The sequence below is a fragment of the Daktulosphaira vitifoliae genome, unplaced genomic scaffold (assembly GCF_025091365.1).
Source record: "Daktulosphaira vitifoliae isolate Bord-2020 unplaced genomic scaffold, ASM2509136v1 Scaffold_2, whole genome shotgun sequence".
Lineage (NCBI taxonomy): Eukaryota > Metazoa > Arthropoda > Insecta > Hemiptera > Phylloxeridae > Daktulosphaira > Daktulosphaira vitifoliae.
The window spans coordinates 32,960,514-32,974,730 of NW_026099573.1; the positions used below are offsets into that span (position 1 = coordinate 32,960,514).

Sequence of the window (14,217 nt, forward strand, 5' to 3'; positions counted from 1 at the left end):
TCGTTTTCTGAGTAAAAGACTAGCTTAGTAACCACCAACCTTCTCCGCCATTTGTCACTGTACTGATTGATGAAACCCTACTCATTTGATGACGACGCTATGGGTTTTAACAGACCACTAAAAGGGGAACAAAATTTAGTTATATTAGATCTTTATGTGTAGTAGATGTTCTAATGGATTATTGACAACTAAGATTCTACTTAAAGTTTTATATATTCTTCTAAAACAAGACTGCAAAAAAATTCCATTAATTAATATAATTATTCAATAAAAAATACTTCAATATTTTCAATATCCAATCTCTATTAAATTTTTAATTGAGTGAGCATTGGTAGAATAGTCTCCAGCCAATCTGTAAGTTTTTATACTCTTTGAACACCCACCAAGAGTAGTTTCAGAAATGATTTTGGAAGGTGATTATTTGTTATAAATATATGTAGAGAAAAAACTTTTTTAGGGATGTTATTCTATACTTCCATCTTATCTGCCATTTTACCCAAAAAGATTTATATTATATATAATACATAAAAAATTGTGAATCCATACACACACAAAAAAAAGATAAAAACAAAATAATTAAATATATTTGTATATGCATAAATAGTATATATCAAGAAAACATTTCTTTATAAAACACAAATTATTTACAGTTTCCTTTAAATTAAATTTATATAAGTAAAAATGTAAAACAAAGCCTAATTATTTTGACATGAATCTAAAAATATTTTAAAAACAATGGTAAATAGTGATTTTTATTTAATACTTGTCAATTGCTTTAAAGTAGGTTTCCAGATGGATGGAAATATTTTAATATCAAGTTCAAATAAACATTTTGTAGAATTAAGAGCTTCCATGTTGACATAGTGAACAACCTTTTCAATTTGGCCAGTTTTTAAATAAACCTAATTTAAAAAATAATTTATTACATAAGTAACTAATCCATATAAAGTAAGTAGAATAAAAGTAATCAAATGCAATTTCTAATGTTTAAAAATATACCCTAAACTAAAAATAATAATATTAATACTTAATATCTGTCATTATATTAAAATTTAATTTAAATTAAAAAAAAATTATTTATCAATATAAAATTAAATAGTAACTTAAAAATAAAAAAAATTGTAGAAATACACTAAAAAGTGAAATTCATAAAGTATTATGGACAGTCTAAATAGTAAAACTTATTAGAAATCATTAATAAAATATTAAAATATAATGTTCTTGGGGACATTATAGATTGAGAGAAAAACATAGTTTTGGCAGTTCCACTCTTTTTCTTATTTTGGCCCCAGGTACTGTCCATTCGTTAATTAATTTTTGTTCATAGACTCCAAATTATAAATTAGTATTTTTTCATATTAGCTCCAAAAAAAATTATATATATAAAGTTATATATTATAATTTTATTGATATATCATAATATATATATCAAAACAATTTAGTTTTTTATATTTTTTATGATTAATGTATTTAGTAAATTTCTTTTTTGTGGTTTTAGCATGATTTTAATTTTAGGTTCTACATTCTAAATTGAAACTGTCAATATACTAAGCAATCTATCCCAATGCTTTTAATTTTCAAAAAGAGGTTTAACAAAGAAGAAGAATGTGGTCAACTTAATTTTTTTTTAATAACTTAGAAAGTAACTACAGTATTTATGCAGCTTATAAAAGATTAGCCATATGCAATTATAAAATTACAACAAAGGTTAATAATAGTTAACTAATCTCTTCCTTATCAAGCCTTTCTATAGTTTATATAATATATAAAACAATACATTGATTCTATTTTCGGTAAGAGTATTTTTGTAACGTGTGATATGTATTTTCAAATCTGTAAGCCTTCTATGTGAAAACCATCTTTTTTGTACAGTTTTGAGAATAAGTGGTAACATATCTTGTAGTTCTTTATGTCTAAATTTAGCTCGATAGCGAACATCTTCTTTCAGTTGTTTATACATATAATCAATTTTCATTAATAAAAACCTAAAAACAAAAAATTAGAATATTTGACATATTTAGTATTTTTTTTTTTTTGTTATTATTTCTATATCTTCATTTAGATATTAGTAAATAAATAAATGATTCATACATTTCTTCTGATGGAGTGATAGACAGCTGATTACGTTTAATGCTGAATAATTTTGAAGGCAATAGCTCAGGAAAGATAAATAATGGTTCATAATAGAACAACATGAAACGCATCATTTCAAATGGTATTATTCCTCGACTGCTATAGCTAAAATTAAACAATAATTTACAGTATATAATAAAAAAATTTTAATTACATAATTAAAAATAAGAACAAATTAACTTTACATCCAATCTTTCTTGATAAATATTTAAAAATAAAAATTACTTTTTCAATTCATTATCATCTTTTATCATAGTTCTCCAGTCATTAATAAATCTAATAGAACTATACATATTATTTGGTGTATAACATTTTCCTTTAGTTATATCCTTTAAAGTATTCTGTAAGATAAAATGTGTGATAACAAATATTTTAATAACATTTAAATAAATGTCAGTTTCTTACTATCATTTTGCTAAATACACGAAGATGCTTTGTAAATGATTTTTCTAATGTACATAGGGCATACTGTTGGGTTATTAACTGTACATGCTGAGCAAGTTGATGTTTCAAAACAATAATTTGTTTAGGTAAAATACCAAATAATTTACAATGATTAGCAGAACTCATGTTACAATTTTTATTTTTTACTTGATTCATATTGTCAATTGTATTGATTGATTGTATATTACTTATTTGAGGACTAGGTAAAGTAATAACTGAAAGATTGTAGGAATTTTTTTTAGCTGGTTTTGTGATTTTTCTTTCATTTAGTTGAGTAATTTCATTAAAAATAATTGGCTCAATAAATTGAAAATTGTTAGGAATTGAACAAGTCATCTCCCACTTCAAATCTGTATTATTAGGTGTAGACACGGTAACTGGTAATACTAAGTTTTTTGATTTATTTAAATCCTATAGTTAAAAATTTAAATTATAAAATAGCATATCATTATGTTTTTAAGTAAAACAAACTTACTTTTTCACAATCATTTTTTGTGATTGCTTTGTTTGATGAAGCATCATTGTAGTCAATATAACTCTCAGTAAATTCATATAGTTCATTCATTAAATCATTATACTCTTTACGAGTAATTTTTACTGATTTATCAATTCTAAATTCCTCTTTATCAACTATAACAAATATTTCATAATTTAAATACAAATATAATTTTCTTTTCAACTTTTATTAATTTCTTACTGCTGGTAAAATCATCATCACATAGAACATTGTACTCTGGATCATCTTCAGTGTCTTCATTTTGAGCAGAATCTAAAAAAATATATATTATAAGAGAACTTTAATTTTTCATAAGAAAAAATGTATAATTTAAAACAAATATATATAATCAATGGCGTTCTCAAAGTTTTGTCTTGAGAGGGAAACTTATAAGTCATTTTTTTACTAATCACACTAAAATATATCTTTACAATATATCAATATGCGCAGCAAATAAAGCACTTTTACTCACTTTTCAATATCAAAAATAAAAATTACTCTTTGATTATATGCTATATGTTAATGTTAATCAATTTTCTTAGTAGTTTAATTCCGATTCATTCCAAATTACGAATATTTTGATGAAAATTATTATAAGAAGAGTAAAACCTAAATTCAAATACCTCATAATCTCAAAATGGATTTTTTGGAGTTACTGCACATTTTTGTATTTGTTGCACAGAGCGATAGTTATTTTCATTGTCTGGATTCTTTATCTCCTCCATGAGAACACCCATATACATAATTAAGTACAGTAGAAACTCGATTAACCGTCAATGTCGGGACCAGGACAATGACGGTTAATCGAATAGACGGTTAACAGAAATACATAATTAAAAAATACTAATAATATATAATATGCAATAACATAAAGAATATCATTCTAAAAAATATTAAACAAAATAATTCGTTGATTAAACCACTGATACATAACGTTGTCAAGCTGCTCATATTTTGCCGGCTTCATGGTTTTACGACTTTTTACATTGCCATTGTTGTTTGGCATTAACGATACATTAACGACGTTATGCAAGTGTCTTCAGTCTTCAGTGTCTATAGTAGCAAGAGTCTCCACCACTTAGGCGAGGTGTCATACATATCAGATATGATTAGCGGACCATAAGTATGATTTAATTTTAAGTTAATTAAAAGTTTAATTTAAGTTAATGTGTCGTTATATGTATACATGATTATAACACCTTATGGTTTATGAACCACAACTATGATAATTATAGTTGTAAGCGGTTGATATGTAAAACATACAGTAGCCTGTGTCTGAATTAAGAAACAGGGATAAAAATACATGTGAGTACTTAAGTTACTCAAACAAGAAGATAAATATTACAGTTAAAATTAATAAGGAAATTTAATTTAATTGTTAAAAAAATAAAAATTAAGTTATACACGGACAAAAATATGAATGTATCGGTTTTGATACATTCGTATTCATGTCTACAAAGAAAGGCTGACAACAAAAATAAAATCAAATAATATTACAAACATCACGTACGTTATTGGAACACATCCGTTAATGTTAGTCGGAAATGAATGAAAAATACTAGGAGCAGTCTGGACGCTTGCTCCTTAGCGTTGGCTAGAAGAGAAAAGAAACTCATGCTCTCCACACATAATTAAAATTAAATTAATTTATAATAAAATAAAAATGAAATAAACAATTAATAAAATATAATCTGGATGCTTCACCAAAAAGACCTGGCCGTTCGCCATTGGCGACTCTACTCCGCAATGAAAAAATTGCTACAAGAAAATAACAAACGTGTGCCTTCTAGCACGATTAATGACAGAAGGAGGAAAAAGAGTCAATATCAATTTACCGGCAATTTCAAATTGATAACGGCCAGTCTTTTTGGAAGGAATCAATACCAATAAAAAATTTGATATTAATTATATTTATTCTTTTTTGTCGCCTTATCTAGCAATCAGCGGCAAAATAATGAGTTATTGACACCATTGTGTCAGAAAAAGGTTTATGCACACATTATTTTACGCAATACAATAAATAAGTAGACATAACAGAAAAAATTATAAACGGTCCACCTTCGATTTATGATGTTACACTATTAATTTTTTTTTTCAAATAGTGTATCAAATTAACAAAATTGTAAGAACTTATCATGTTATATGAACAAACCTAAAGGTTTAGTGAATTCACTCAAAAACTGCATCCATTCATCATTTTCACAAGTAAAATCATACATATCTTCTGTTATGTCAGGTGGAATAAATGCTTGTTCAATAATTTCTAGTGGAGTATCACTTAATGAAAATTTTGACCTAGTACGCATACCAATTGTTTCCTAAGTAAAAAATTATATTAGAATAGTTAAATACTTTATGCATGAATTTATTTAAAAACATTTACTTTGTTACTAATCAAAGAATTTTCATAGCTATCATTTCCAATGTCACTTTCTACATCAAATGATTTATTTACTTCTGTACATTTAGATTCATCGTCATCTTCTTCATCATCATCTTCTTCTAAAATTTTATCAGGTTTGTACTCTTCATCTTCAGAATCATCAGGAAATTCTTGTTCAATTAAAAGTCTACATTCTGATATAATTGATTGTTGTTGAAATGGAGACCATTGATGAACAGATGGAGGGTATGATTTTAACATTTCTCTATTACATTAAAACAAAAAATTTTAAATACCAATTAGAAATTTAGAATTAATATCAAGCCTAAATACATAAAAGAGTGTAAGCAACAATCTTTGCAAAAATGATATTGGTGTCAAAATATTTCTAATTTTTTATTCAATTATCTTTAACATAAAATTAATCTTAGTGACAAGCCATGATCGTGCCAGCTCCTTCTCAGCCTCTGCACTACTGTAAACCACAGTAAATACACAGTCACGGTGTAAAGTCCAACAAATTCCTAGCGTTAAATACCTGCCGCAATAATGCGTTTAGTTAGTCATCTTCGTGACACCACCATATGTCTGTCCTTCATCTACACTACAGCCTTTTCTCTCATCATCATTTACGTGGGATAATTAAACACATATAAATCTGTTCATTATTTCTTTTATTATTTTAATTATTGTCACTTTCGGCTTTATTTAAAAAATAACTGGTAATAAACAGCTCAACGCCAACTACAACTTAGTCATTGTGTAGTGTACTTTGTTCGCCCCCCACATGAATGTATCATTTACACGTCATTAGTGTATTTAATTTCCATAAAATTATTTTGAAAAGTAAAATTTTTTGTACAAATTAAAAATTGGGTGCAAGTCAATATTTTTCTAAAAAAAAAATGTTGTTTTTAAGTTATAAACAAATTTGAGCTATGAAATGAAGCAGAAAGTAATCATTTTAATTATGATGCTTATTTTTTTATGTATAATTGTGTTCCACTTTTTTCAACTCACACCAAATCAATTTCATTCAACGATACTTCAAAATATCACGAATTGTATTTTAATCAAAGAAATTACACTCAAAAATCGAAAAAATTTCCCTTGTTTTCCCATAAATAAGGCAAATTCCCGAAAAAATTACAATTTTTTCAACTTTTTGAAAACTGTATGGATTAATAATTTTTGTTTAATAAATAACTTAGGTATTTACCAATCATTTGATATATATATTTTTTTAAATCTGAACCTTTACCTGCCCATAGGGGGGTATTAATATAGTAAATTAAAAAAATTAACTTTTTTAAATTCTTAAAATTTAAAAAAAAAAAATTGACTTCTGGACAAGTCTGTGTGATGATAACAGACATTTAAGTTAAAGAAAGAAGTTCAATTATGGTGAAAAATTGGAAAATTAAAAATTTTTTAATAAATTGTTGTACAAAAACTTATTTAAAAGTATTTATAAGAAATTAGTGTAAATTGCATTGGCATATTAAAAAAAAGAGTTAAAGAGGACCCTTAATATTTTATTTTTTTATTTAATATTTATAAATGTTTACTTTAACCTTATCTCTTAAAAAAATAGTTTTAAAAATAAATTTCCTTTGAATATTGTACGTTTTTCATAGTTATGAAAAAATGGTTGGGTACACATTTCTCACAAAAAAAATTCAATATGAAATTTTTTTTTTTTCATTTAAATTTTATATTTTTATCACTTGTAAAAAAAACCAAGCATAGTAGGGTCGCGCCACAGTAGGGATAGAGCTTATTTGGGTCAAGTATAATGATATCTGACAGTGATTAAGAGAACGCTACACCACGGTAGTTTTAGGCTTAAAAACTATAAAAGTATAATCTTTATTACACGGTCTAAAGTGATCGTACAAATTTGAAATTTTGAGGATATTTAAAAAACAATATTTTGAAATGTTTGTAATGGGCTTTTTTTCTTAAGATTTAAATTTTAGCCGTAACATTTTTGTAAAGATACAAGTTTTTTTTTAACTTAAACAGTTTATTTATGAATAGTGATATCTTAAAAAGCCCATTACATACATTTCAGAATGTTACATTCTTCGCCTTCCCGAAATTTCAAAACTCTAAAATGAAATCTAACAGGATATGATCAATTATAAGTCAAACATAAAAATGAAGAATAAATATAAAAAACTGCACTTTTTAGTCGAGTGGACAAAAATCGTACCACAAGCAGAGAGTTGTCTTTTGTGACCGTGGCGTTATCTTAATGACCCATTATAGCGGCATTTTCAATTCTCCGAAAAATAGAAATACTTATTTATATGCCACAGTAAAACATTATTTGATTTTGCAATCATCAATTTTGTCTATCGATAATATCGAGATGTATAAAAATTTCCTTACTGATCTAAGAAAGTTACGGCAAATCCGTGTTTTTCATTGAAGGTACTTGGCATGCTCAGATTTCGATAAATTTCTTTTATTTGAAAGCTCTACCTGGACACCGTAGAAATTATTCGCGTAAGCTATCGCGGTTTTGCGGTGAGCTTTTGAAGTCACAACGTCTTTAATGAAAACGCTTACAGTCGCTAATGAATTACGATTTAATATTAGTTCTTATTGGACCAATATTTCTGTATAATACATCAAAAGATTCCAAATTATACCTAGTTAAAAATATAACGCACAAATATTCAAAAAACTACCTTCAAGATTTTTTATTTAATTTTTTTTTAAATATAAATATCTCAAAATAAATCGAGAATTAAAAGAAATCAAACTTCATTTTTTTAATATTTTCTTTATATTGCGTGTAATCAAGTGGTTTATGATAAACTGATCACCATGTAAAATCATAGGTTTCAACTACAAAAATAATTAAATAATTTTACTTTGTTATATTTTAACTCTATTTGTGTGTGCTACTATCACTCTATAAAATTTCATATTTTTTGATCAAATGTTACTGTATACATCAATTCTAAAAAAAATGAATATTGGTTTCACCTAATACCTCTTTAAATTTTCTATTTAATAATATCAATTTCAAACTTACAAGTTGATCTAAAAAAAGGTTATGATAAGAAGTTCAACCTTTTTTTTTACTATAAAAGTTGTATTATAAACTTTCATAAAAATCAATTTTAAAGGACCAAAAAAATAATCTATAATGACATTTTGAGCGGATTTTTTTAACACGTTAAAAATTAAAATGAATAGTAAATTGAAAACAATTTTTTTTTTTTTTTTATTTTTGATATGTAAAAACTCATTATTTTTACTAATTAGTAATAATATAACAAATTAAAGGTGATCAAAATAATCAAATTAGAGATTTGAAATGATTACAAAAATGAGTATCTCTTTTTCCTTGCCTTTATCCCAACTACTTGGGGTCAACCACAAAGGATTGACAAAAGTATATTTTATAAACAATATATAGTAATAAACAATTTTTTTTTGAAAAATGTTGCATCAAGATATATTTTTTCCTTAAAATTACAATATTAAATTATGGAATATCAATTTCATACTAAATTTAATTGATCAAATAAGTATATATATATACCATATATATTCATTATATCAGGATATAATTAAGGAACTAGGAGTTGATGTTGCTTTTGAAATAATTATAAAAATTAAACACTATCACCAGATTTTCATCAAAATGTTTTGATTGTGATTTTAATCACTGTCAGATATCTTCTATACTTATCCCAATATGACACAAACACACGGTAGCACAATTGGGATTTTAATTAAAAATCCTATAATTTTATAGTAATCCCATATTTACTCCGAATTTAAATTAAAATAAAATTAATTAATTAATTAATTTTAAACTATTTTTTTAACAAAATAATAATTAAATTTTTTTGTGTCTTTAAAATGCGTATTACAATATAATTTAAGTAAAAATTCTATTAAAGGAAAATTAAAAATATTATTGCAATTACCAAACAAATTTTGTATAAAATTACTCTAAGTCATCCTAAATAGTTTTCTTTATGCTTTGAAGATTACTTATAATTTTTTTAAGAATTTATAGTAAAATTGTTGAAAGCAATAGTTAAATTTTAGAAAACTAACCTTATTTTTGCTCTAGTTAACTTAGGTTCATACAAACAATTTGCATCATTTCCCTCATCATCTAATGTTTGTCGTAACATTGTAGCAACATCATCATTCGTTAAAACATTCTAAAATTGATTAAAAAATAAATATTTTTACTTAAAATATAATTTGATAGATCTAGAATGATAATTAGTTATTTCTATTTTGTTTAAATTCTTTCTTTATATTTTTATTAAATAATTTTGTGAACAGTTGGGTGTGATTAACGAAAATATCTATCTGTTAGGAAAAAGATACTTCTAAAATGCAAGATTTTAGGCCTAAATAGTCATGCAATACAGATGCTTATGGATTGGGGAGGAGAAACCTTTGAGTAAAAATGTTAATGAAGATTTACAAAAACTTAATCACAGTCACATTGTTTTTACAGCCATAACAAAGAAAGTAAATTTGAATTATGCCAGATGGGCCTAAATAATAAATTGACTATATAATAAACTAAGTTAAGCAAAGAAGTTATCCCAACATAGTGACCACAACCTTTATATAATAGAAACCACATTAAGACTTAAAAATAAAACCAATCAAAATAGAAAAGATAATGTGTAGACAAACATAAAAATGAAGAAATCAAATATAACTAAATCAAATAAATAAAAGATAATCTAAAGTAAATACACATACAAAAAAATAATGAGATTCTCAGCTTTGCATCGAAGCTAAAATACGATTTTTGTAAAAAAATTCTTTTTTATATTTTTAACTTTATAATGCTATAACTTTTTGAAAAATGTATGGATCAATATAATTTTTTTTTCATAGATGCTTGATGTCTTTACCTATCATTTGGTATATTTTTTTTATAAATCTGACCCTTTATCTTCCCACAATGGGGGATTTAAAATGACAACTTTTCCACAAAAAACCTAACCTATCACAGGGGCGTCGGGGCATTTTTTAAAAAGTAATGGAAGTTTTAAGAAAAATAGTGAAAAAAATGACAAAATTTCCCGATTTTTAAATTTATAATTTTTTTGGAGATTTCCCCCATTTACGAGTAACGAGGGAAAATTTTTCAATTTTTGAGGGTAATGTCTTCGAGTCGATACGATTTTTGTAATATTTTGACGTAACGTTGAAAGAAATCGGTTCGGGGAAAGCTGAGAAAAAGTGGTAACAGACACAAAAAAAAAAAAATCATAGAAAAAACCAATACCTTCTCAGCTTCACATCGAAGCTAAAATGAGAAAAATGTTCTGGTATATCATTACAACTAATAAAATTATAGAAGATTGAAGAAAATATAAAAATCGAAGTGATAAAGATAAAAGAAAATAGAAATATAGTTATAAGAGAATCAAAAAAAGCAAAGAATATTTTACTAAATAATATGTATTTTTATATTGATGCCTGCTTATCCAAAGTTTGAGTAGCAAAGGATATAAAACTATACAAATTTTCTAAAGTGAATTAAAAAACAGATATATTACGTTAAAGAGAAATTTAATACTTATTACAATTAGTTTTTTGTATCTTCTAAAATATGAATTTAAATGTTTATTTTATTAAATCCTTATTAAATATACTTACTTTAATAAGATTTTTAACATTCTTTTTTGTTAATCGATTTTTTTTAGCTTTGTCTGCTAAAATTTTGTCAATATCTACACTTGAATCCATTTCACTTGATTTTAATATTGTTTCTATATCTTTTTCAGCTCTAAAAATTTATTTTAATTAAAAATATTTATGTATTTTATAGTTTACTAAAATAGTTTTACTTATAACTATAATGCCATGAAACAGGCCTAACAAACTTTTTAAATTTAACATAAAAGTGCAATAGAATTCTATTGCAGAATATTAATATTCTGTATGAACCAACCAACGTAATATTATATTTTTTTAAATTGTTCCATTTACCGCAATATTCAAGTTTATAAATTTCAAAAAGTGAGATAAAGCACTCTTAAAATTTTACCCATTTCAAAAAAATATAATACTATAAAAAGATTTATTATATTTTGTAATCGTGTATTTATCAAATACACAACATACAGTATGAAACAGACCTAATTCACAAATCTTTTAACATTAGATACAATGAACATTTTAATGTAATTTTTTTTTTTAATAATAATAATTTATTCATTTATAAACTATGTTAAAATTATGTTTTTAACAATAAAAAAATTAATATTTTTTTAATTTTAAATTATTAAAAAAAGTTATTGTGAAATAATTATTAGATCAAAATTAATACGAGTTGTCAGTTTAAACTGTTTCATTCTTTATAGTGTAAGAACAAGTGTATATTGCTTTTAATACATAGGTTATTTTTGACTAAAATTTACTTTTTCATTTGAAAACCGTTATGAACAAATGATTACAAAACAAATTATAATTTGTATTTGTCACTATGATTAAATCTACAAACTAATATTAATAGATTAATATAAATCAGTAAGTAATTGTCAAGAAACAGTATCATACTGAGTATACAAATCTTGTCACTATAGTATTAAATTTTAGAACAAGATTTGGCAGTCAAAAAATTCAAAATAAAAAATTAACTATTAGCTAAAAGAAAATGAGTTATTTCATTTAGTATTTCTATAATGTTTATTCTGTAAGATCGATAATTTTATCGGTAAATAAAAAATTAAATGATTTTGTAAAATAAATTAATATACAAATAATTACATAGATTTTAAGTCTTCCATTGTAGTTACATTTAAACAACAGCCATATGAAAAACTCAAAGTAATATTAATACATAATTACAATTCATTTACTTCAGTTTAGTCAACATATGAAATGCTGTTTATCTTTATATAAAATTATTAATTATGTAGTATAACAAATTGCTTATAGAACACATTAATACTAATGTTTAGCTTTCTAAAAATTTATAATTTTGACTATAAATTAATATTAACTAATAATCATTTTGAAATAATATTGCTTATCATTTTTTTTGCACTGATAACAAGAAAAACTGATTAGCTAAATTTCGTTGCAGAACCTGAATAAATTTACTGTTCATTAGACTAGTCATGAAGAAAAATTTTCTTTTTATCTCTTTTTTACATTTTCTTATAGAATATTTGATAATCATTAAACTCAACAAAAAATTATATATATACAGAGTGATCAGCTAACTATGTCTTACGTAACATCTTAAAAAATACAATTTTTTTTTTTCATTATGGATCTTTGATGAGGTGTTTCACAAGAAAATTAAAATTTTTAGCACCATCCCTTATGCTTAAAACTTGTATCAACTACATATTTTTATATGGCAACTCTATTTTTATTTTTAACCATTAGATTTAGTTTAATAAACAAATAATGTTTTGTAAAAAAAAATATATTATTTTATTTAATGTTAAGCGTTCTACGGCTCTCTAAAGTTTAGAGTTTAATAAGAAAAAATCATAACAGAGTCGAACGTTATAGGTAGTAAATCCATAAGCGCGACCAGTTTTAAGTATTGCAATATGCTGTAGTTCACACAAAAATAGCATTCGGTAGCCATTTTCACCGTGAAGATAAGATAAAGTCCGAAATTTTTTTTTTTCATGATAAAGTATATTACATTAGCTTTAATTTAAGATATATATAAAAGTGTCAGACTTTCCGGAACACTTTCAAAAGTTAAGTTGAACAAATTAATTTTTTGTAAAAAATTTGTCATTTTAAATCCCCCCCTGTGGGCAGGTAAAGGGTCAGATTTATAAAAAAAATATACCAAATGATAGGTAAGAACATTATGTATCTATAATATAAAATGATATTGATATTTCCATTTTTAAAAAAGTTACGGCATTTTTTAGTAAAAAAAAATTCGAAATTTAGCGATTTTTAAATTTGTAATTTTTTTGGAGGTTTCCCCCATTTACGGGGAACGAGGGAATTTTTTTTCAATTTTTGAGGGTAATGTCTTCGACTAGATACGATTTGTGATCTTTTGACATATCATTGAAAGAAATCGGTTCGATAAGAGCTGAGAAAAAGTGGTAACAGACACAAAAAAAAAACACATCTTAGTAAAACCAATACCTTCTCAGCTTCGCATCGAAGCTAAAACTCTAAAAAAAATAATGTGATTCGATGAGGTTCTTTCTGATAAACTACAATTTAATCAAGAACTCCTTTTTTTATGACTTAACATAGCACTTCTATTTTATTTTGTCCCAAATCAAACACTGGTTTAATGCACATTATTATGTACATCAAATTCTTGAATATCAAATTAATTAATTCATTAATTCGTTATTATTCATATTTTGTCTTTTAAATAAACTATAAATAAATGCTTACCATAAATATAATGAGAAATAAAATATGTCCTTCTAATCGAATGCACTTAACATTTCATAATGAATTGTTTTATTGAAAAGTATACAAATAAATATATAAGCATCTTATGAATTAATTTATATAAAACTTATTAAGTGTCAACGCAGTAATTTCTAATAATGTAAATACATAACTTTTCAATTAAACATACACTTTTCAAACGGTGTACGCAACCATGTGACAGGTCGTTGTTGACAATTGACGTTCTAATATAGTCATATATTGTTTGTATAAGTTTGTAACAACTTGTTAACTATTAAAAATCAAACAATTCTCATTGATTACGTCATATCGTGAAATTTTTGTGAAACACTTCTTCAAAGATTCATAT

General features: G+C 24.7%; 1 protein-coding gene across 3 annotated transcripts; it reads right to left on the bottom strand.

Annotated features, from left to right (window-relative positions):
• Nucleotides 1-573: 573 nt before the first annotated feature.
• On the bottom strand, nucleotides 574-13,866 carry LOC126898352 (GON-4-like protein). 3 transcript variants are annotated; one of them, XM_050672301.1, is made up of 12 exons: nucleotides 13,848-13,866; nucleotides 11,115-11,244; nucleotides 9,540-9,649; nucleotides 5,457-5,721; nucleotides 5,226-5,391; nucleotides 3,275-3,346; nucleotides 3,053-3,207; nucleotides 2,539-2,988; nucleotides 2,359-2,474; nucleotides 2,092-2,238; nucleotides 1,778-1,985; nucleotides 574-902 (listed from the first exon to the last, which is right to left on the bottom strand). In XM_050672301.1, the coding sequence occupies exons 2-12, from the start codon at nucleotides 11,202-11,204 to the stop codon at nucleotides 753-755; spliced, it is 1,929 nt and encodes a 642-aa protein (XP_050528258.1). In that variant the 5' UTR covers nucleotides 11,205-11,244; nucleotides 13,848-13,866; the 3' UTR covers nucleotides 574-752. The 3 variants fall into 3 exon arrangements, with proteins under 3 accessions (XP_050528258.1, XP_050528256.1, XP_050528255.1); XM_050672299.1 differs by lacking the exon at nucleotides 13,848-13,866 and adding an exon at nucleotides 12,320-12,460; XM_050672298.1 differs by lacking the exon at nucleotides 13,848-13,866 and adding an exon at nucleotides 12,228-12,455.
• Between the last annotated feature and the right edge of the window lie 351 nt (nucleotides 13,867-14,217).

Excerpts from the sequence above, each read along its gene's own strand:
- LOC126898352 (XM_050672298.1), bottom strand. The coding sequence starts at position 12,247 with ATGGAAGACTTAAAATCTAT. Across the intron at positions 9,650-11,114 it reads ATGTTAAAAATCTTATTAAA|AATGTTTTAACGAATGATGA; the intron begins GTAAGTATATTT and ends AATCAATTTTAG. Across the intron at positions 903-1,777 it reads TTACCGAAAATAGAATCAAT|GTTTATTTAAAAACTGGCCA; the intron begins GTATTGTTTTAT and ends TTTTTAAATTAG.